This window comes from Eurosta solidaginis, chromosome 5 (assembly GCF_040869045.1).
Source record: "Eurosta solidaginis isolate ZX-2024a chromosome 5, ASM4086904v1, whole genome shotgun sequence".
NCBI classification, from domain to species: Eukaryota; Metazoa; Arthropoda; class Insecta; order Diptera; family Tephritidae; genus Eurosta; species Eurosta solidaginis.
Window position 1 is genome coordinate 12782535 of NC_090323.1, and position 24418 is coordinate 12806952.

The following is a 24418-nucleotide window of genomic DNA, read 5'->3' on the forward strand; positions in this document are numbered from 1 at the left end:
AAGCTAATTTTGACATCTTATACGTTAAAAAGCACGCTCTTGTGATCTGGGAGTTCTCTTTGATACGAAACTGTGCTCCAATATGCATATTTCATAAATTGTTAACAAAGCAACGGGGGTACTTGGATTTGCGAAATGTTTGGCCAAAGGGTTTGATGCTGCTTATCTCACTAAGCTCCTTTTCACATCTTTAGTACGTTCAATACTTGAGTACTGCTCGTGTGTCTGGTGCCCGCGGTATCAAAATTATATACAGCGAATTGAGTCGGTTCAGAAACAATTTTTAATTTTTGCAATCCGTGGCCTTAATTGGGATCATAACCTTCATCTACCACCATATAAAAATAGGCTGCTTGGTATTAGTTCGCCACCTTTGGAAAACCGAAAAGTATTACTTGGGGAAATGTTCCTTTACAAGCTTATCATCGGTGCGATAGACTCCCCTTACCTTGTCAGTCACCTAAACTTCGCTGTCACTAGATGAACATTTAGACACTATGTGCCTCTCCACCTATCAACTTGCCGACAAAATATAATCCGACAAATAAATAATCCCTTGCGTAATTGGTGCTCGCACTATAATGATTTGTATAACTCTATCAGCATGGAGTATTCTTTTACTGATTTGCATAATTCAATACTCTCATATCTGACCTAAGGAAGAATGATCATATCGTACAAATAATAGATAATTCTGACAGCATCGCATTTCAAATGTTTTCCAATTAGTTCTCTAATCGAATTCTAACCTCGTTCTCTAATCTAGTTTTCGATTAGAGATGCACTAGAGAACTAATGTTAGCTACTGTGTATGCTGGAATGGCAGTAGCGTGCAGCGCCAAACACATTGAATGTCTTGGGTTAAAGTTCCTCGCAAAGCAACATCAACAATTTAGAAAAAAGCTGTTTCAATTGGAAAGCACATCCTTCTAAGCGGGATTGCCCCTAAGCAGTGGTTTTGCAACCACTCCGAGTGTATTTCTGTCTGCATTATACATGTAAGTTCCATCTCTCCAATTTGTAGGAGAAACTAAAATGAAGCACAATGCAAATTGGAAGCGAATTCCTTGGAGGTGAATCTTCTTTTTTTTTTAATTAGCGGCAACGCTTTCCGAGGGTATCCTAAAAAGCTCGATTAGTGCGACATCCAGCGACACTATGGCCAAAGTAAAATTCTATTTTGGTAAAATAGCGCCTCTTTAAAGGCCATATTTTCCCTTAATCATAGATAAATGTATATATATTGGCATCGCTTATTGGTGCCTTAACCTAAAAAATGTCATAACTTCATAAAACAGAAAATACGAAAAATTTAAAAACGGAGAGTAAAATCCCAAAAATGTGAATGAATGTAAAAATTTACAGATTATGGATATGGCGGAAAACCAAAAACTAATTCGTTGGCTATGGTATCGTAATGACTAAAGCGTTACTCAATGTCTTCAATAACTGATTAGATTAACTCCCGTAGAATTTTGTGGATCAGCTGTTTTACATGGAATTTGCCAGTACCTTAAAGCAGTCATTCCGCAATTTTGTTTTCATCTCATGATCTATTCATACACGAGGGACTTTAAAGTTGTGATCAAAGTTTGGTCTCACAACTTAATTTCAATTCATTTACATACGTCACACTTTCATTGCATACAATACAAAATATTTATTTAATCACAATTATAATAATTTATTTGTAACTGATACTAGAATAAATAGCATAATTTCGACTGCTGAGCGGAATATCACCATATTTCAGCTGCTGTTTCGAAAACGCCCTATCCCAAGATCTTTCGAAATTCGGCGCTCAGTCGAGTTAGGGTGATATTCCAATCAACAGTCAATTTATAATAACATTCTTCATCCTGTTTGTTATAAAGTTTAGAACTTTTGGACTTGTTACATCTATATATAAAGCCGGATACTTTTCGCGGCCACCTATGGCCACCGCACAAAGTCGGTTGTTCAGAACGCCTGCTGCTCCAGAATCTGAATGACATATATCTTCTCCATTATGTCCAGCATACAAGGCTAGTCCTTTTAAAGATGACGGCATATATATATTTCTATCTTCATTCCTACATTGTTTTATTTCCACGTGCTTAGTTTTGAGAAGAGGAGAATAAGTTCCACTGTTTACATCTAACCAGCCCCATCCACTAATTTGTAGCCATTTGCCCGGTCTTAATTCATCGTTGCAAAGTTCTATTATTTGTACAGCATTATTCAGTTCAAAGGGTATATGCACTTTAACAACAGCGATGTCCATAAATAATGTTTTTGGGTTATATTCATCATCAATATGTCTTTCCTTCACACAGCGTCGTTGCCCTTTTTCTTTCTTTACATTGGTTACACCAGCAAGAACGGCGATATTAATCAGAAGGTCATCTTCTACGCAATGCGCCGCTGTAATCACCGCTGTCATACTAACTATGGAACCAACACACTCATAGACGTTATAACGCAATATAGCTACTGTGTGTGGGGTGCTCTCTATATTTATATCGCAGCCATCTATAATGCGGAATTGTGCGTTCGTATAGCTTAGAATGCTGCTAAGCAGGACAACAAGCAGCGCGAAATTATTTTGTTGATTCATTTTATATTAAAACCTATTCTACCACTTTTAAAGAATAAAGAAAGCCGATATTAATTTCGTGGGCGCTATTTATACCTAATTGAGTCGTGCAAATAAAAAAATTAATTCCAGGAATTTGAAATAACAAAAAACATCTAAATTTAAGTTAGAACTACTAAAAGTCAATCTTGTTATACTACGCGTGCTTTGCACACAGAGTGTATTAACTTTGGTAACATAACGGGCATAAACGAATCGAAATAAATATAGGCTTCCATATATCAAAATGCTGAGGATGAAAAAAGGAACTGATTTAGCCATGTCCGTTCATCCGTCCGTCCATCTGTCGGTGCACACGAGAGTTTTTTGTAAATATTGAGACAAAAATATTGCAATTTGGTATATGGGTTCCTTGGCGCTCATCTCCCATCGATATTAAAAATGAGGGAAATCGGATGGTAACCACGCCCTTTTAACTTTTTCGAAAATGGGCGTGGTACCGCCCACGTTTGATAAAATCAATTATACAAATGTTATTAATCATAAATCAAAAACAGTTAAACCTATCATAAAAAAATTCGACAGAGAGGTTGCCTTTACTATAAAGAATTATTCGAAGAAAAATGGACGAAATTGGTGAAGGACCATGCCCATTTTTATATAAAAGATGTTTAAAAGGGTCGTAGACTAGAATAATACGCTATATCTTAACGAAAAATAGTTTTGTATCAACGATATTTCACTTACCAAGTTTTATTGTAAGGGGAAATTAGGAGACATTATTTTTAATGGGCGGTGTCACGCCCCTATTCCGATCAGGTATTACAAAATATTTCTAGAGCCTCAAAAAAAAAAACAAAAAATAGATCCCTCGTAACAAAATTCTAAAAAGTAATTTATCTGAAATGAACTGCACAATTCAAACTCACGCTGGGTATATAATATTGGGTTACACCCAAACTTAGAGACCCTAACCTGTTTTTTGTTTGTTTTAATTAGTTCAACAAACAGATATTGCTGCATCAAAATAAAAAATTAAATGTCTTTATTGATATTCTAGCGAAATGAAATGACGCATTTTGCTATACGCTTTCGAAACAAAATTTCTTTGCAATTGTTTGTATATTTATATGTGGACAAATCCCAAATAAAATCCATCACGAACCGAAAATCAAAAGTGGTCAGATTTTATTTCTATCACTTGGGATTAAAGATGAAATATGCGTTTCATGTAGATAAAAAATAGATTATTTCCCCCTATCCTGGACAGAGAAACATAATTTCAAAAAAGGCTTAATCCGTTTTTTAAATTTGGATGTTTTACTAACAAAATATAATCTAATATATAAAATTCTTCTGTCACGGTTTTAGAGGCTTAACTCCTCCGAAACGGCTGCACCGATTCTCATGAGATTTTGTGAGCATATTGGGTAGGTCTGAGAATCCGCCAACGTCTACCTTTTTTCGCTACGTGTCTAGGGTCTTGATATCAAAACGTGGCGGGTACACCCCTAGAATTAGTTTATACAATATGGATACCAAATGAAAGCTGTTGATGAGTGCTAAAGTACAGGATAATTTTCATACCCCTGGGTGACTAGGGTCTCGAAATATAGGCCAAAACGTTGATCCGAGTACCCCTAGAATGTGTTTATACAATATGGATACCAAATGAAAGCTGTTGATGAGTGCTAAAGTACAGGATAATTTTCATACAACTGGGAGACGTGGGTCTCGAGATATAGCCCAAAACGTTGACCCGGATACACCTAGAATGTGTTTTTATATTATGGGTATCAAATTGAAGCTGTTGATGTGTGCTATAATACAGAGTAAGTTTTACACCGCTGAGTGACTAGGGTCTCGAGATATAGGCCAAAACATACCCGTACCCCGTATACCACTAGAATGTGTTTGTATTATGGATATCAAATGAAAGCTGTTGCTGAGAGCTCTAAAGTTCATTGTGATATTCATTTAGTCGCATCAACCTGGCAAAACTGATAAATATGCATGCGAAGCCGAAATAAAGACAAGAATTAATAATACCCACATACCTATTTACATACGTCCTATTCGATTTGCCGGAAATTTCTTATATAAATTTGCCTATATTAGCATTTACGATGCTTTTTTCCGAGAAGTATACCAGAAACGGAATGGGACTGAGACTGAGACTCGGAGTGGGACTGGGACTGAGACTCGGAATGGGACTGGAACAAAATATATACCATCCTCTGGGACTGGCAATAAGAGATGAAGAAGAAGGAGAAAAACTTGAGAAAGAGAAAAGAGAGAAGGAGACTGAAAAAGAGATAGAATGAGACGAAGATGGACATGAAGCGAAAAAGATGGAGGGAGGAGTGAATAAAAAGATTAGGAAAAAGTGCAGAGGGGTAGGGCAGAGTTAGACGGAAAAAGCTTATTAAAATGTATGCAGATAGGCCAAATGTAGGGCAGAACAATGTCTGCCGGGTCTGCTAGTAATAATATATAATGGTTAAATGGGAATATCTAATAGAAATTTCAATGGATTTATTATATTGTTGCTTCAAATATTGTAATATCCGCTCAGTCCGCTGCTCATGTTCGTGTCCGTTACCAAGGACTTGCCCATATGTATTTGCAAAGTGCGTTATTAAGTTGACATCTGTAGAATGAATGTATTTGCAATGAAAACAACAAAAGGTGCACTTAGTTAGTTTTATCTGTTTTCAAGTTGGTAATATTCCATCGTACACTACTACAAAACCAGATTTGGAGCAGTGCACTAAATTTTGAGTAAAAACACTTAATGGGCTGATATAATCAAGATCTTGTCTTAAGTATTAATGAGACGTTAATTTGTTATGGATTTAAAATATTGCAATTTGGTATATGCGTTCCTAGTAGAGATATACGCCGCCGATAAGCGCCGCCGCCGCCGCCGATTTAGGTCGTTTTTCGCACGCCGCCGCCGAATGTCAAAAATATCGGCGCGGCGGCGGCGGCGGCGGCGTCCGGCGTGGTACTATATTTTCTACTAATTTAAGACTCTTTAGGCCATTTATTGTTCATGTCGAAAATTGGTCGGATATGGCCGAAGGTGTATCAACGGATGCGCATCGCTGCCAGTTATAAGAAACTAATTATGAAATTTACCTCTTTCTAAATTTTCAAAAGTTATTTAAAAAAACAGACTCTTTCAATGCTAGCTTAACACGGACTTATTTAAACAAAACAATAAAAGAAGAGTTACATTATAAATTTAGATATTTTTTTCAAAAAATTAATAATGAACAATCAATTCAAATAAAATTACCCAAGGCGAACATGTTTTCAAACTGTCCTCAAGTTGTTAAAAAGAACCAAATTACACAAAAAGGTGCCGATTTTTTTAAAATTTACATTGCGATTGGCTGAAAGAGTAAGCGGAATCAGTGATGCCAAATCCTTTACTAGGTTCTAGGGGCATAAACACTCCTTTGAAATGATTCTTACCTCATACTTAAGTTGATGATTTATGTACGTATGAGAAGGGTTTGAAAAATCACTTGGGTTTACATTCAAACATCTGCTGTTCATTTGCGAAGCTATACAATAGCGTCTGAAATGTTACTTTTGATTTTCACACTTCATCCTTCAACACCCAAGTCTCCCGCTTTGACATTTCCTAAAGTTGGTGGCTCTATCCAAAACTAGTCCCTTGGAGTGAATCACATTGATTATAGCCTATCAACCAAGTTTAAATATCACCTACACGTTACGGCTTTTACAAATGTGAATACGTAGGCACATATATTTACCTGGTGAGGCTTTGTCCTTCGCAAGAACACTCAAAGTGGTGAAGCAAAAGCTTTCCCAAGACAGTCGAACTAATGACCGTGTGTGCTACTACCCTAACGTAGTCAGTCGAACTAGTCCGCAAACTGAAGCTACGCGGTCATCCATAATGGGCTCTTATATCATAAGGCCGGAAAACAGCAGTTAATATCTTTCAAGTTAAAATCGGTCGACTTTCAAAAAATATCGTTTTGATTTAACGAAGACTATTGAAATCAATGTTGTGAATACAAACGTCTGTAAACTTTGGTCTAAATTTTAAAAATTTTATGCAGGGTCCTTGTAAAACGATTTTCACCCATTACGCAATGACATCCACTTATACTGCTTATCATTTCGAGGGCTGCATCCTTGGCCGAATAGTCATTCCCTAACGTTTCAAGGTGTTTCTCTGGTGTAGCTCGGCAGCATAGCGCGACAAAAGCATCCATTGGAAAGTCTTCGGAGCTACACCTAGAGCTTCTAGGAAAGTGACGTCGACGAAGGTATGAGTTCGAAGTCGCAGTCCTATAGCTTCTGTGCTGGCATATGGTGTGAGGGTCAGGAGGTGTGGTAGCGACTGGTGTTCGGGATTGCTACTGTTCGCACATCGGGAATTGTAGCTCTTAAAAACAGCCGAAAAAACTGGAGGCGCCCTGTGCCACGAGAGTCATGAGTATTAATAGACCATTAATAGCAACCGTAAGTCGCCTTTGTGCGTGACCGCCAAGGAGCCACAAATGATTTAGAGAAATTGTGTTCACGACGATTATTAGGAGCTAACCCTAGGTGAAACTACGCTTTGCACGAGATATACAGACAAAAGTGTGCATATTTTACGTATATCTATTTCTTTTCTGAAGACACAGCAGTACCAATTCCGAAGACCGGGGTTAGTTTCGAAGCCTCTCGGAATAAGCAAACGAGGGACAATCCCTCCGCAAGGAGCTGCGCCTGAACATTTTTGAACGGTCTGCGTGATCTTGAGGCAAAAACTACGGATCTTTCGAAATGGCCAATACGTTGATTTCCTTAAATACATACAAACAAAACCTTTCGTAAATTTTATTTTTTTAAATAGAAAAATCAAGCTTTTTAAAGTAAGACCACCGGCGTACACCGGCGCGCCACCAACGCCGCCGCCGCCGGTATATAATAGAACCTACGCCGCCGCCGCCAATAAAGTGATCGGCGTAAACCTCTAGTTCTTAGGCGCTCATCTCCCAGCGCTATTAAAAATGAGGCAGTGGGTTTTATGTACCGGAGCGACCCGGGATTTTTCCCGACCAAGGACTGTCATTTTAGTTGGTTGGTTGCTGTGTTGCACGGCTATGGAGCCGGGCCGAAGTAGCTCTCTAGGCGCCATTTTGATGAACTTTCTCCTGGAACTAATTATATTTTGGCTGATGTAACCTGCGTATTGTTTTACTCAAACCACTTGTTTAAAACAATAAACCTACTGATGTCCTTGATGCGGCAGTTTGACACCGCTCCTAAGTACAGAAACGCATAGCTGCCTAAAGTTCGGGACCGCAAATTCGCGAGGGCTGGGCACGCGCAGAGGAAGTAAGTAACCGCTTCCTCGGCACCCTTCTGTCTACAGCTCCTACACCTCTCATTGTAGGGGATACCCATTCTACTTGCATGTGGGCCAAACGGCCAGTGCCCTGTAATAATGGCCGTGATTCTCTATATTTCCTTCCTAGACCTATTTAGTAGGTCATCGGCTCTTTTCTGGTTGACTCTGGCCAGATTAGCCTGGTGATCCTGCAGGTGTCCGTAGAGTACCAATCCCTTTTTCGTTGCCATCAATGTTCCTGTGACTCGGAACCCAGCTGAGTGTGATAGCTGCTTGGTTAGCTGCTTCACGTAGCAGCGTGTGGAAGACGGATGGGGATTTCGACTTTTAGTTGGTTGGAGAAGACAACTGCGCCAACGACAGTCGGTCAGTGTAGAGTGAGGTGACCGCCTCGCTGCCAGCTCTGTCGGCCAACCAATCCGTTCTAGAGGGTATCTGCACCTTGTAATTTCTGTCGAAGATCAGTATTTTTGAGAGGTAATCTGTTGTCTAAACCACATCGGCGAGCCTTGTTAGGATGTCACTGTGGCCATATCGTTTTTCTTTCCAGCATCTAGACTCCCTTAGCCTGATGGCTGTGCTGATCGCTATATATCTGATGTGGAGGGTCAGTGGCAGCAGGTCAAATGTAACGTTTAGTGCGTCCGAAGGGCATGGTCTAAGTGCGCCTGTTACCCCTGCACATGCCGCCCTTTGTATTTTGTCAAGTTTTTTAGGGTTGTATTGCTTGTTCAGGCCAGGCGACCATGCTATGGCTCCGTACGCCAGGATGGGCCTTATGACCGCGGTGAAGAGCCACATCATAAGTTTTGACTTTAGCCCCCAATTTCTGCTAACTATTCTCTTGCACGAGTAGTATGCGATATACGCCTTCTCTACTCTATTTTCGGTATTGGTTTTCTAATTTAACTTGTTGTCTGGTACGACGCGTATGTACTTAATTCTAGTTGAAAGCGAGAGTTCCGTACCATCTAGTGAGGGCAGTCGAAATGTTGGTATTGTCGTTCTGTTACTGAACAGTATCAGTCCTGTTCTCTGTAAGCTACTGCCTTAACACCATTCTTGTCGAGTTCGAGTAGTATCTCGTTCAGTGCAATGACCCAGAGTAGTGGCGAGAGGATCCCGCCCTGGGGTGTACCTCTACCCACTTTGCGGGTCATTGTCACTGAGCCGATATCCGCTTATATGGTTCTGTTTTCCAGCATTGATTGAGTCCATCCACAAATATGGTTGTCAACTCCGTTCCTTTGCAGGGCTTCTACAATTCTGCCGGTTTCGATGCAGTTGAAGGCGCCTTCTATATCTAGGAAAGCTGCTAGTGTGAATTGTATGTAATGTAGTGATTTTCCACAAAACCCGTTATCTCATGGAGCGCGGTCTCCGTAGATCTTCCCTCATGTAGACGTGATGTGCCTTTGACAGGTTTGAACATGTTATTTTTGATCTAATATAGATATCCAGAAGCCTCTCAAGGACCTTGAGCATGAAGGATGTGAGGCTTATTGGCCTGTATTCTTTGACATTTTCGTGTGTGCGCCTACCTGCTTTTGGCAGAAAGGTTACTTTTGTTTTTCTCCAACTTTGTGGAATATAGATCAGGGCGATACTCGCTCTATATACCGTTTCCAGACAGAGTATCATTGGATCACCTAGCTTTTGTAGCATTACCGGGATAACGCCATTCAGACTGGGCGATTTAAATGGAGAGAAGCCACTGAAAGCAAACCTGATCTTTTCTTCTATTATCCTGTCCAGTAAGCCCTCTGTGGGTTGAGAGTCTCTGCAGAGAGATTCTTTTACTGGTGCTAGATCGCATCCAGGGAAGTGAGTATTGATGAGTGTGTCCATAGGCTTATCTCACTTATTAAGAAGTGATTGTGTGGTGTTATTTGGACAGAATTTTACTCATTTCAGTGTAACCCCATTTAATTTGTTGCGCCCCTCCCAAAAATTGTCATCCCCCAGCAGCTCCTTGACGGGACTTCTCCATATACTCTTGCTCCGGGAGTGTATCGAACCCAATCCAATTTCCTGACCCCGGTCCTGAGAAATAGTTTTACTGTGTCTGCCTTAAAAGAATCTTCTTAGGACGGTTATACTCTTGTCAGTGTGTCTGGTCCAAGAGATGGTTGCACAGAACATGCTCGCTCGTTTCTTTCTCCAACCCGCACTTCCTACATCTGCTATCACTGCCCAAGCCTAATTTAAAGGCATGTGACGCCAAAAGGCTGTGTCCAGTCAGAATATCCGTCATGGGTCTATAGTCCTCTCTTTTTAATGATAGAAGCAACTTTGTTAATCTAAGGTTGTAAGACCTACCCGCTTGGTCGATCATGTGCACCTCTCGCCTTCGCTTAATCTCGCCCGGTCTAACTGGGGCGTCTACTGAGTAAGCTTCAAGGGATGTGCCCTTTTTAGCTAGTTCATCCGCTTCTTCATTCCCATCTATTCCCATATGCCCTGGGACCCAATATAGATGTATGCTTCTCCCTGTTACGATTCTCTCCAGAGACTGCATACACTCTAACACGTATTTAGTTGCTTTGCTATGCGAGATTATTGCCTTAATTGCTACGTGACTGTCAATACAAAGTTAAAATTCTGGGGATAATGTCCACAGAAAAGATCGCGAGAGCGGAAATAGAGGCGGCCGCGCTTTTGTCATACACCACTCAAAAAGACCCAAAAGTTTTCGATGGGTCTACCCTTCCCACAAGTCTTAAAAGGTGGACCGCAAATTATCTGGGTGGACGGCAAGCATCGGTGCAATTTAGAAACGAAACATCAAAACCAAGAAGACTTAAACAAGGTGAGCCACAGGCTGGTGTCCTATCCCAACTTTTGTTTAACCTCTTCATATCAAAGCTACCTTCGCCACCAGAAGGAATTACTATGGTTTCCTACGCCGATGACTGCACAATAATGGTCACAGGCCCAGGCCCACAGATCCATAAGCTTTGCCATAAATTAAAAGGCTACCTCCTTAATCTCTCCAGATTTTTCATCACGCGAAACCTGTCATTATCACTGACTAAATCATCGGCGACCTTATTTACATCATGGATGTCCCAAATGTCGACCACTTTGAACATCCACGTCATTGGCACTACGCTACCGACTGTCTTACACCCCAAAATCTTGGGTGTGACGTTTGATCGGGATCTAAATTTTGGTCAGCACACAGCCGCAATTGTACCGAAAAATCCAGGGCCGCAATAAAATCCTCAAATCTCTTGCTGGCAGTACTTGGGGTAAAGATAGAAAAACGCTCATTACCACTTACAAAGCAATTGGCCAGCCGATTGCTTGCTACGAGTCCCCGATATGGTCGCCAAGCCTAAAGACTACTCACTTTGGTCTTCTTATGTCCCTATAACACCATCTACATAATGAGGCGAGAATATTCCCCATTAAGGAGAGAAATGAAATGCTAACCAAACTTTTCCTGCTGAATCCCCAGAAACCTGGGCATCCCAACGGACATCTGATTGATGGGCCAATACAGCCCAGGGGCTTAAGGAGTCATCTCCGTAAGCATTATGACGAAATACGGCACCTGAGAATCCAGCCGTATGAAGCCAAAAAACACAAGCAGGTCCTCAGTGAACTCCACAAACAGACATCGGACCTTTATGCCAGAAATTTCCGAATGAATTCAGTACTCAATGAACAATACCCAAAAATTTCGAAAGAGGAACGCACACTCATCAGGGAAACACAAGTCACTCTAGCTCAACTTCGATCTGGATACTGTAATAGGTTAAACTCTTACCTATCTGGAATCAACCCCGATATAAAAAATGTATGCTCCGCTTGCAATGTGTCCCCACATGACACCAACCATCTCTTTAATTGTAATGTGGAATCAACACCTCTAACCGTAAAGGGTCGTGGACGAATAAAATAAGCTATATCTATGCAAATAAGGTGTTTCATTTTCCAAGTAAAATTATAACAAGAAAAAGGAAACAAATTTAATTTTTGAAAATGGGTGTGATACCGCCCCTTTTATGACCAAACAATTTCCTATGTTTCGGAAGCCATAACTCGAAGAAAAATTAAAGGATCGTAATAAGATTTGGTACACATATTTTCCTTATAGCAGGAAATATTTCTAGGAAAATGGACGGAATCGGTTAAAAACCACGCCCACTTTTATATAAAAGATATTTAAAAGGGTCGTAGACCAGAATAGTACGCTACATATGTCTTAGCGAAAAATAGTTTTGTATCAACGATATTGCACTTATCAAGTTTTATTGTAAGAGAAAATTAAGACACATTTTTTTTAATAGGTGGTGCCCCACCTTTATTCCGATCAAGCATTGCAAAACATTTCTAGAGCCACACTGAATATATAATATTCGGTTACATCCAAACTTAGAGACCCTTCCTTGTTTTTTGTTTGTTTTAATTAGCTGAACAAACATATTTTGCTCTATCAAAATAAAAAACCAAATGTCTTTATTGATATTCTAGCGAAATGAAATGACGCATTTTCCTATACTTTTTCGAAACATAATATCTTTGCAATTGTTTGTTTATTTATAAGTGGGCGAATCCCAAATAACGTCCATCACGAACCGAAAATCAAAAGTGGTCAGACTCAGGCCAAATATTTGTATGATGTGGAAATCAAATAGTTTGTTCTTTCCCCTCATCCTGGACAGAGAAACATAATTTGAAATAAAGGCTTCATCGATTTTGTAAATTTTGATGTTTTACTAACAAAATATAATAGTAACAAGGGAGTTCAGAATTTTGTGTATTTGGTGTTGGAAACGTTGCTATAGCAAATGAAAACTACGGATCCTGAACACATTATTTCGTTTTACATTTATTCTTTGCATATTTTGTTTTGTTTTTACAGATGTTAATTTGCTATTCAAAAATGAAAAAATAAACTACGGTTTTTGATGTTGTGTATTTGCCATGACGTAGCAAATGCATAGCGGTATAATTTTTTAGCGTTTTGTGTAAAAATACGACATTCGTGAGTTATTTGAACGCAAAATTATATAAGGCCTCTTTAAAGTTTTGGTTTATTTTGTACTTTTGTGCTATTTCTTCCATTAAACTAAAATATGTACATCGTTAGAAACACAAGAACGAACTCTATTGAATGACATAAAAATGTATCGAAGAATAAACAGAGCGAAAGTTATATACAAGTACACGTATCCGCTTATGAAAAGGGGGTTTTGGACACTTAGCCCGGACTTTTTTGCATACGTTCAAAAGCATTAAAAATTTACTTCTATTTCTTGTCGAGTCCGAACCTCATCATATGGTCATATATATGTACTTACATTTTTGAGGAAGCCACAATTGTTGATTCAAATATTGTAAAATCCGCTCAGTCCGCTGCTCATGTTCTCATTTATCCACGTTGAAATGCATGCGAATTGCGTGTCCGTTACCAAGGACTTGCCAATGTGTATTTGCAAAGCGTGTTATTAAGTTGACATGTGTACATTGAATGTATTTTTAATGAAAAGTGCAATGGCTACTATTAATTAGTTGTATCTGTTTTCAAGGTGGTAATATTCCATCGTACACTACTACAAAACCGGAATTGGGAGCAGTGCACTAAATTTTGATTAACAACACATACAACTTAAGTGAGTTGACATAATCAAGATCTTGCCTTAAGTGCTAATGAGACGTTAATTTTTTATGGATTTAAATATCTGTTCATCTTTCACATTTTCGTAAAACTAGCCAATACCCGCGGGCCAGCCCCACGAAGAAAATACAACATAAAACTATTGCGATATACCAATATCAAATCGCGAAATGCTCATATTCGCGAAAATAACCACACAGTGATAAATAGAAGAAATTATGTGGTGGATATCTGAAAAAGGTAGGCTCCGGTACTCCCCTGAAATACTTTTTCTTAATGATTTTGAAATAATTCCATTTATATTCATATTACATATTTGTTAATGCAAAAACCAGAGCGTTAAGATTAAATTGTGCAAAAAACACAACATTACATTGACCGGTTAGGTTAGGTTAGGTTAAAATGCGCCCCTTTTAGATAAAGCATCCGCTTTTTTATTCTCATCTATTAGCTTATGCCCTGGAACCCAATATAGATGTGTTCTGTGGCAGCGAAGAGAAACGAACAAGAAGCGAAAGAGTTTAGTTGTACTTTTGCCGGCAAACAAGAAAGACCTAAAAGTCGTGATCCATGAATTCTTAAATTAAATTCATTATATTAAACTTTGTGTCTCTAAATAAATAGGCATGGGGTTATTTCGCTGCAAGTGTCGCAGGGGCGGCGCACGGCACTTGGTACTTACGCGTAACCAAACTTCGAAAAAATATATATATCGGCAATTCAAATTCAAATTCAAAATTTCCAACTTTATTTCCCGAGTGCGGAGGCGTGTGATCGCTTCGCTGATCGCGAACTTATGTGCCTTTTTTTTTGTGTATTTTTGTTATAATAATGTCTGACGTTTCTTTTTGTGCTGTGTTACATTGTGTATGTGTATAGGTGTGTGTGTGTGTGGGTGTTACAGAGTTGCATGTTAAATGTTGAGTGTGAAACTGGAGTGCTCATTTAACTAGTCTCTCTTTAAGCATTTAAATTTATTTGAAATTAGTAAATGCTCTAGCTCAGCATGAAGACCAAGCGACCAGTGTCTCGTGATTGTGGTAGTGATCCTAAACATTTCATTTTTAACCTATGTAGTAGGTCGTATTGCTGGCATATGCTGATGACATTGATATTATCGGCCTGACCACCCGTGCCGTTGGTTCTGTTTACTCCAAACTGGAAGAAAAGCGGTAAGGATGGTTTGGTGGTGAATGAGGGCAAACGATGTACCTGCTGTCATCGAGCAAAGCTCATTTGCGCCTTGGCAACCAAGCTACTGTTGACAGTCATGATTTCGAAATAGTAAAAGACATCGAAGGCGACAACATGGCTAGGCCACTCTGACATAATCGGTTTAAGGGCTAGCCGGGGGATCTCCCACCGGTAGCGTCTGTTCACCACTAGGCGCGGCTGCAAGCGGGCGTCTGTTTTGGAGCAACCGGCTCGCTATACCTGCAAGTAATATTTTCAACCCCGCTGAGCGGGTTGTGCGCTGGGCTTCGGACCCGCCACGTGGCAAACGTTTGAAGGACAATGAATTGAGGGCATGCACCTGGAACGTCCGCTCCCTGAATGGGATTGGTGCAGATGCCCGGCTGGTTGATGTCCTCGTCAAAGCAAAATCTGACATCACCGCCATCCAGGAAATGCGTTGGACGAAGCAAGGAATAAATAAGATTAAAAATTGGGACATCTATTGGAGTGGCCATACAAATAAGCGCAGTTTCGGCATCGGATTCGTGGTGGGAGAGAGACTTTGTCGCCAATTATTGGCGTTCACGCCTGGGGACGAACGTCTCGCGGCTATTCGAATAAAAGCAAAATTTTTTAATATATCATTCGTCTGCTCTCATGCGCCTACAGAGGAGAAAGGCGATGAGGTGAAAGACGCTTTTTATGAACAATTAGAACGCACATACGAGCGCTGCCCCCGCCATGATATAAAAGTCGTGCTTGGTGACTTTAACGCCAGGGTGGCCAAAAGTGTTTTTGGCCCTACAGTCGGTGAGTACAGCCTACATAATGAAACTTCTCCCAATGGACTGAGACTGATTGACTTTTCCGGTGCTCGAAACATGGTCGTATTCAGCACGAGGTTCATGCATAAAAATATACATCAAGCTACATGGCTTTCCCCTGATGGAAATACTCGCAATCAGATCGATCGCGTTGTGATAGACAGACGGCATGCCTCTAGTGTTTTAGATGTGCGCACGATCCGAGGACCTAACATCGACTCGGATTATTATCTAGTCGGTGCCAAAATGCGCACCCGCCACTGTGCGGCCAAAAACCAAGGAACAAAAAACACAAAGAAAGCTAGATGTCGAAAGGCTGCAATCGCAACAGACTGCCAATGATTTCGTAACTCGACTCTCACACCTGCTCTCTGAGAGCTCAACTCAGCCTGAAGGAATGTAGGAGCAGTGGGAGCATATCTCCAAAGCACTTCATACTGCCGCACGGAAAAACAACTGGTACGATAAAGAATGTCGCGTTGCAACCGAAAGAAAAGACGCTGCTTACAGGGCTACGTTAAAAGCGAGTGCAACAAGAGGAGTGTGTGAACGCTATCGCTAGTTAAAAAGGGAAGCGAGACGCCTTTTCAGGAAGAAAAAGCGGGGCAGAAAGGCGTGAGTGTGAAGAGCTTGAGTTGTTAGCCACCAGGAATAACGACCGAAAATTTTCGGAAGGTTTTAAGACCGGGGAAAACTCCTGTAAGAACGACCTTGTAACTGATGTCCAGGAAATACATAGGTTATGGAGGGAACATTTCTCTGCTATCCTAAATGGAGACAGCGATTTACCGCACAGGGATGACGGATGATGGGTAAATATCTCCCTCCCGATTATGACGAAGTAAGAATAACAATAACCAGATTGAAAAACACCATGCCGCGGGCGCTGATGGATTGCCTGCGGAGCTATTCAAATACGGCGGCGATGAGTTGGTGAGGCGCATGCATCAGCTTCTAAATATGGGCGGACTAGTGCATGTTCGACGATTGGAATCTAAGTGTTCTTTGCGCAGTCCACAAGAAGGGGGATACTGCAAACTGCACCAACTATCACGGAACCAGATTTCTTAATATCGCATATAAGGTCCCATCAAGTGTATTGGGCGAAATATTGAAGCCCACCGTGAATCGGCTGATTGGACCTTATCAGTGCGGCTTCAGACCTGGTAAGTCTACCATCGAACAGATTTTCACAATGTGCCGAATCTTGGAAAAAACCCCCGAGAAAAGAATCGATACACATCACCTCTTCGTCGATTGTAAAGTCGCCTTCTACAGCACGAAATGGAGCTACCTATATGCTGCTATGTCTGAATTTTGTTTCCCCGCAAAACTTATAAGGCTGTGCAAAATAACGTTGAGCAACACCATCAGCTCAGTCAGAATTGGGAAATACCTCTCCGAGCCTTTCGAAATTAGACGAGTTTTCAGACAGGGTACCCCCTATCGTGCGATTTCTTTAATTTGTTGCTGGAGAAAATTATACTAGCTGCAGAACTTAACCGCTCTGGAACAATATTCTATAAAAGCATGCAATTACTGGCATATGCTGCTAACTCCAAACTGGAAAAAGGAGCGGTAAATATAGGTTTGATGGTGAATGAGGACAAAACGAACTACCTGCTGTCATCGAGCAAAGAGTCAGCGCATATGCGTCTTGGCACCCACGCTACTGTTGGCAGCCATAATTTCGAAATAGTAAAAGACTTCATTTATTTGGGAACCAGCACCAACAGAAACAACAACATCATCTCTGAAATCCAGCAAAAAATCACTCTTGGCAATAAATGCTCCTTTGGACTTGGTAGCCAATTGAAAAGTAAAGTCCTCTCTCAGCAAATGAAAATCATACTCTAAAAGTCACTTATCGTTTCCGTCCTGATATATGGTGCAGAAGCATGGACCATGACAACATCAGATGAAACGGCTCTGGATGTGTTCGAGAGAAAAGTTCTTCGAAAGATTTATGGGCCTCTACGCGTTGGCGATGGCGAGTACCGAAGACGATTTAACGATGAGCTGTACGAGCTGTACGCAGACATCAACATATTCCAGCGAATTAAACCGCAGCGGCTGCGCTGACTAGGCAATGTTATGCGAATGAAATATGACGCTCCGGCCAAGAAAGTGCTTCTATCTGAACCCGCCTATGGAAGAAGAGCTAGAGAGGTAGAGGGCGGCCCCCACTTCGTTGGAAGGACCAGGTGGAAAACAATTTAAACTCCCTTGGTGTGACCAATTGGCGCCGGTTGGCAGAGAGAAGGAGCGACTGGTGCAACTTGTTGAACGGCCATAACCGTTTGAATCGTTAAGCGAAAATTAAGTAAGTAAGGAAGTGATTAGGGAGTTCTCTTTGATCCGAAACTGTGATTCAATATGCACATTTCATCATTCAATTGTGAACAAAGCAACGGGGTTACCTGGATTTGTGAAACGGTATGCCAAAGAGTTTGATGATCCATATCTCACTAAGCACATCCTTAATACGCCCAATACTTGAGTACTGGTCGTGTATTATATGCCCGCGGTATCAAAATTATATACAGCGAAATGAGTGGGTTCAGAAACAGTTTTTAATTTTCGCACTCCGTGGCCTTAACTGGGATCATAACCTTCATCTATCACCATACAAAAATATGATGCTTTCTTTTAGTTTGCCAAGTTTAGAAAACCGAAGAATAATACTTGGCGTAATTTTCCTTCACAAGGTCATCGTCGGTGAAATAGACTCCTCTTACCTTGTCAGTCACCTAAACTTCGCTGTCCCCAAAAGAACATTTAGACACTATGTGCCTTTCCACCTATCAACTTGCCAACAAAATTTTTCTAAAAATAATCCCTCGCGTAACTGGTCTTCGCACTATAATTATTTGTATAACTGTATCAGCCTGGAATATTCTTTTACTGCTTTGCATAATTCAATACTCTCATATCTGACCTAAGGAAGAGTGATCATGCCTACAAATAACACGACTCTACAAAAAAAATTTTGCTCTCTGTCCTAAGTTTATTTCATGATTTTCTGTTTTATTATAAACAAGAACGAAAAGAAAATACCTTTTGTCGGCATAAAGTTTGAGTTCGTAACAGCTATAGTAATAATACTCATGGCGCTAGAGTGATAACTAAACAACGATCAGGTGTTTTGTACAAATCTAGAATACCCTAAAATGTCGTCGCGAAAGTGTAAATATGAAGCTGACGCTTTGTGTTATATATGTGGGCAATTTATCAAAAGGTCACGTTATAAAATGAATTATATACATCTCTCATCCTCTGTGAAGCATATGAAGCATATTTTGGCTGTCTTGTTTGGAATAAAGGCAAGACATGGTCCCATGTTGCTTGTAGTTATTGTAAAAGATGTTTGGAAGGTAAGCAAATTTTAACTAAATAGTAAATTAAATAAAGTAGACATATTGATTTCTCTTTCTTAGGTTGGTGTCGAGGTGAGAAAAGATTTATGAAATTTGCAACACCAAGAATCTGGCGAGAACCAAAAGACCACGTTAACGACTGCTGCTTTTGCATTGTGAATCCGTCTAAAACACGTAGAGGGAAAAAAGTAAAGCCTATCGATTATGCTGATCTTGAATCTTCTTCTGCTTCAGTCGCACGCGATCTGACACGATCAGTACCAGAGCCACCGAAAAAATGATAGCAGAGAATTGGCTCACCTCTTATTTCTTATAAAAGCAATGCCGATAAGGAGTTTTTACCGACACCAGAACAACGAAAACATCATTTCACAACTACTGAAGATTTTAATGATTTGAGTAGAGATTTAAATTTACCAAAAAGTAAAACAGAGCCTTTAGTCTCTTCTTCGAACAACGTTATCAAGGCCAATATAATGAAAACATGATGGGAGACTATATTTGGGGATTATTGAGGGATAGGACCTATGAACATAAAAGAAAAAGTAAAGGCATACACTTTTAAATCATTTTCCACTTTTTTGTAAGCTACTTCGATATTAAAACTTAATAAAATTATTTATTTGAATTGATTCATTTTCAAGTAAACATTCAAACCACAGATTTTGAAAAATTTCGTTCAAGCGATCAATTTTCCCTATTTTTTCCTGGTTAAGGGGGTGGTAGTATAAAATTTACCTTCCTCTCCTGGCGGGATATAGCTGTTGTGGTGGCAAGGTTGGTTACGGTGGCGCTGTGCACTGTTTGAGGGATGGATGACTCCTTGCAGTTGGTTGTACGGTAGCTGCTGGACACGATGGTGACGGTGATTTGCTGGTGGCGAATGGCTCCTCTGATGTATAATATAGAGGTCAGTTTTTCCGCAGCGGGTTGGGCAAGAATTGCGTTAAAGTTGTAAATGAACAGCGAAAAGGTAAGCCGATAATCGCACTTAATCTGGCACTATTGACTGCGGAAACGATACTGGTAATTCACGATATTCCTTTATAACGACTCCGAACCGAAATAAATAAAGAGTGGCACTTTATAAATTTTTAAAAAAAGCTAATTTCTTTAATTTAGAGAGGGATTTTCAATCTTAATTACAATTTCTTAAAATTTGGTATCACACCGCGATGGTTAAAGAATTCCGAATAAGTAAAAATAAAAAAGAAATGTCAAAAACAATAATATAAATGTATGTATGTAGGTACATAGTCACATCTGTCAACCCATTGTTGGGGTTGCCAGAGAGGTGAAATACGCTCGCGTGTTAGCGTAAAATACAAACATTTCAAATTCTTAAGTTTAATAAATATGTACGTAATATATGATATTACGTATTTGTACGTGCAAATAATTCAGAATGCGTACTTATACGTAAAAGGTACATATATCAATAAATTCAATATAAAATTCAGGTAAATTCAGGTTTAGGTTTCCTTAAGCCTAATTTCTATTAAATAGAAGGGTTGGCTGTTGGCGACTACGACAGTCGCTCAAACATCATCCCCGCCCTAGGCGCGTTCAGCGGCTAGAGCCTCCTGTAGCTCCTTAAGGGTCCGCAATGCATCTCGAACGAGGATTTGGGACACTCTTCCTCTAGCGTTGGCGGTTTGCAGCCCTTGTGCGGTGCATCGAATGGTGCGTCGTGCGATGCTGGGTGCTGCTGAGGGAATGTTGTTTCCCGGGCGAGAACGGGGTTGCCCGGTGGCGGCAGGGGGTGCCGGTACGGCGGATCTGCCAGGCCGGGGTGCCTGGATGGCGCGCTGGGCGCTTGGGGTAGCGTCCCGCCGATGGAGTAGGGAGTGATGTCGCGCTCCACAGATCCGGCATCTGTCGTATGAGCTGCACTCGCTGGTGATGTGAGATAATGCCAAGCAATTCAGGCAAAACTCATGGGCTCGTGCAAGCATCCATCTCTGGGGTGGTTTCATTTTTTTGAATATGACGCAGTTCCGAAGAGCGTGCTGACGGGTGCATATGCGGCACAGTCGGTAATCCGTTATAAGTGTCGAGCTGCGTGATTCATTGGCGCGGTTGGGAGCAACGATCTCCGACCGCACTGGTCTTCGTGACGACGACTGATTTGCACGATCCATAGCGATCTGTAATTACAGTTGTAAAAGTATTTTAGTGGAGAGAAATACTGATACAGGGGATTTCAGCTGGCATTATGTTGCAAAATACGACATATTGGAGACGGTGATGTGGTAAGAGTGGTCAGAGGTGGTTTGAGAGTAGCTACGAATTCTCCGGGTTTGCCCGAGAGGGTGGGCTTTCAATCTGAGGGAGGAAACAGAGCTTGACAAGTGGTCGTGTGAGGGTGCCGGTTTGAGTACGAACGTCAACAACACGTATATGGCCGTCAGGTCCGGGATATACTTTTTCAATACGTCCAAGGCGCCATTCAGTCGGGGGAAGTGAGTCGTCGTGAATGCAGACACACTCACCGACCTTGGGTTGGGGTTGTGGATTTTTCCACTTCTGCCTTTTCTGGAGATCCTTTAGGTAGTCTTCCTTCCACCTTTTGCTGAATTGATGATGTAAGCTTTTTACCCTGTCCCATCGGTTTATAAGAGATAAATCCGCGTGATCCACTTCAGGGATAGCGAGGAGGGGGCTACCTCGGAGAAAGTGGCCGGGGGTCAGCGCGGTAAACTCTGTGGGATCTTGGGATAAAGGTGAGATAGGACGAGAGTTTAATACGGCTTCAATTCTTACCAAGAGGGTGGTAAATTCTTCAAATGTGAACTTGTGGGTTCCTGCAGTCCTCTTGAAGTGCAGTTTGAAACTCTTCACTGCAGACTCCCACAAGCCGCCCATGTGGGGAGCTCCGGGCGGAATGAATTTCCAATTAATGCCCTGGGGAGAGTATTTTGCGATTACTTCTTGAGAGGCAGTTTTCATGAAGTCAACGAACTCTTTTTCCGTCGCTCTTTTAGCTCCAATAAACGTTTTGCCGTTGTCACTCATCATTGTGGCAGGATATCCACGACGTCCGACGAAGCGAGCGAATGCTGCGAGAAAGGCATTTGTTGTTAGGTCCGAGCACAGCTCAAGGTGGACAGCTTTTGTCACGAAACAGACAAAAACGGCCACGTAGCCTTTCAGTAAGGTGTGAGACCTTAGCAAGGAGGCTTTTATTTGAAAAGGCCCCGCAAAGTCGACACCGGTAGTGGTGAAAGGCGGAGCATATGTGCATCGTTCCGGGGGCAAAGCCGCCATGATTTGCGATCGCATTTGCTGCTTGTGGAGGGTACAAGTTTTGCACTGATGTATGCATCTCTTTATGAGGGGTTTAAGTCGTGGAATATAGAGATCCTGTCTGAGGCATTGCTGCATGAGACGTATTTCGGCATGGAGAAGAAGTTCATGGAGGTACTGTATATAGAGGACAGCGAATCTTGATTTTTCTGGGATAATAACGGGATGTTTTTCATTGTAAGTCAACGTCGAATGAACTAGTCTACCATGAACCCTGAGGAGCCCGTTTTCATCGAGGTATGGGTTGAGGGTTAGAAGAGAGCTTCTTTGATCAATGGGTTTTGCATTTTCCAAGCATGCTCTTTCGCGAGGAAAATATCGGGTTTGTGTTAACGTCACAAGTTTATTTTTCGCTTTGCGGAGATCTTCATGAGACAGAGAGGGAGTGTAAGCGGGTTTAATGCCTCGAATTCGGTCCTTGAGATTATTAATGAACCTGAAGGCATATGCCATGACCCTGAGGGCGCGAGGAAATGACGAAAATCGATCCAATACATCGGGGTCATCTTCAGCTGAGTATAGTGCTTCGACTCGGCGCATTTCAGGCGGGTTGATGCTGCGGGTAGATGGGTTTGGCCAAGCTTCGGGGGGCTGGGTCAGCCACGCAGGGCCATTCCACCACAGCGAAGAATTTGCCAAGTCCATGGGTTTGCATCCTCTAGTGCCCATGTCTGCTGGATTGTCGCGACTGCCTACATGCTTCCAGGAGGCGCTTCCGACGAGATCCATAATTTCAGCTGTTCGATTGGATACGAAAGTTTTCCAAGCGTGGGGAGGCTTTTCGAGCCATGCTAACACAATTTCCGAGTCAGACCACATGTAAAGATTTGTAAGAGAGAGCTCGAGATGGGATTGTACGACGGCGATTAGTCGGGCAAGGAGTAGAGCTGCACATAGTTCTAGTCTTGGAAGACTGGTAGTGCGAAGAGGGGCAACCTTGCCTTTAGCGACCAGAAGGTGGGACGAAGTGGTGGCACTGTGGGTTGTTCGCAGATATATAGTGGCGCAATATGCCTTTTCTGACGCATCGCAGAAACCATGCAGTTCAACCTGCTGGTTCGGCATGTAGTCAACCCATCGAGGTATCTTTATATCTGAGATGTTGGGTAAATTTTTTGCGAACTGCGTCCATTTAATGAAGCGGAGGGGCTTCACTGGTTCATCCCAGCCAGTTCCGTCTATCCATAGCTCTTGGAGTAAAATCTTGGCCTGAATCATAATCGGCGTAAGCCACCCTGCGGGGTCAAAAAGTTTTGCGACCGAGGAGAGAATTTGTCGTTTTGTATTAGCGGACGAGAGGGGTATTGAGTCCACTGTATACGAAAACGTGTCGGTCAGAGCGTTCCACTGTATGCCGAGAGTTTTGGTGTTGCTTGCTTTCTCGAATTCCAAAAGATTGGTATCTAGCAAGTCCTCTTCTTTGATGTTTTTTATTATACTGGGGTGATTGGCCGTTATTTTCCGTAATGGAAATCCTGCTGACGCTAACACTTGGATGACTTGGGAGAGAGATGTTTCAGCAGAGAGAATTTCATGGCTGCCAGAGAGAATGTCATCTACATATGTTTCTTTCGTCAAAACAGGGACGGCTTTGGGGAAAGTTTCCTTTACATCTTTGGCCAGTTGGTGAAGAGTACGTATGGCGAGGTAGGGGGCACAGTTCACACCAAATGTGACTGTTTTCAGACGATAGTCTTTTATGGGGTCGCTCGGAGATGAGCGAAAGACGATCCTCTGATAGTCTCTGTCGTCTTCATGCATTATGATTTGACGATACATTTTTTCTACGTCTCCGTTAAAAACAAATTGGTAGGTACGCCACTTGAGAATCAGAAGCATCAGATCGGGCTGGAGGGTAGGGCCGGTATACAGAACGTCGTTGAGCGCATGTCCAGATGCCGACTTCTTTGAGGCGTTAAACACGACCCGCACCTTTGATGTCTTTTTCTCGGGTTTGACAACTGCGTGATGAGGAAGATAAAATGAGAGGCATTTTCCTCCGTCAAATTTTTCATAGGAGCCGGTTTCCTCCATATGATCGAGGGTGAGGTATTCTTCTAGAACACTATCATATTGAGTCTTTAAATCCCCTTTCTTCTGCAGACTTCTCTCCATTCCAAGAAACTGGCTTAGAGCTGAAGACCGAGAGTGGGA

General features: G+C 41.5%; 2 protein-coding genes across 2 annotated transcripts in view; both read left to right on the forward strand.

The window, feature by feature from the left end:
- Positions 1 to 24418, forward strand: part of LOC137233772 (uncharacterized) — a 474284-nt gene that overhangs the window by 86429 nt on the left and 363437 nt on the right. The gene's annotated exons all lie outside the window — the stretch shown is intronic.
- Positions 14788 to 16159, forward strand: LOC137254115 (craniofacial development protein 2-like). The gene is made up of 3 exons (XM_067791852.1): positions 14788 to 14865; positions 15045 to 15173; positions 15240 to 16159. Exons 1-3 carry the CDS (start codon positions 14788 to 14790, stop codon positions 15921 to 15923), a joined length of 891 nt encoding a protein of 296 aa, XP_067647953.1. The 3' UTR covers positions 15924 to 16159.

Bases quoted from the DNA above. Each gene is read 5' to 3' on its own strand.
- LOC137254115 (XM_067791852.1), top strand. From the start codon at position 14,788: ATGTACCTGCTGTCATCGAGCAAAGCTCATTTGCGCCTTGGCAACCAA. The intron at 14,866-15,044 runs GTAAAAGACATC...AACCCCGCTGAG, and splicing joins ACAGTCATGATTTCGAAATA to CGGGTTGTGCGCTGGGCTTC. The intron at 15,174-15,239 runs GTCAAAGCAAAA...GGAATAAATAAG, and splicing joins CCCGGCTGGTTGATGTCCTC to ATTAAAAATTGGGACATCTA.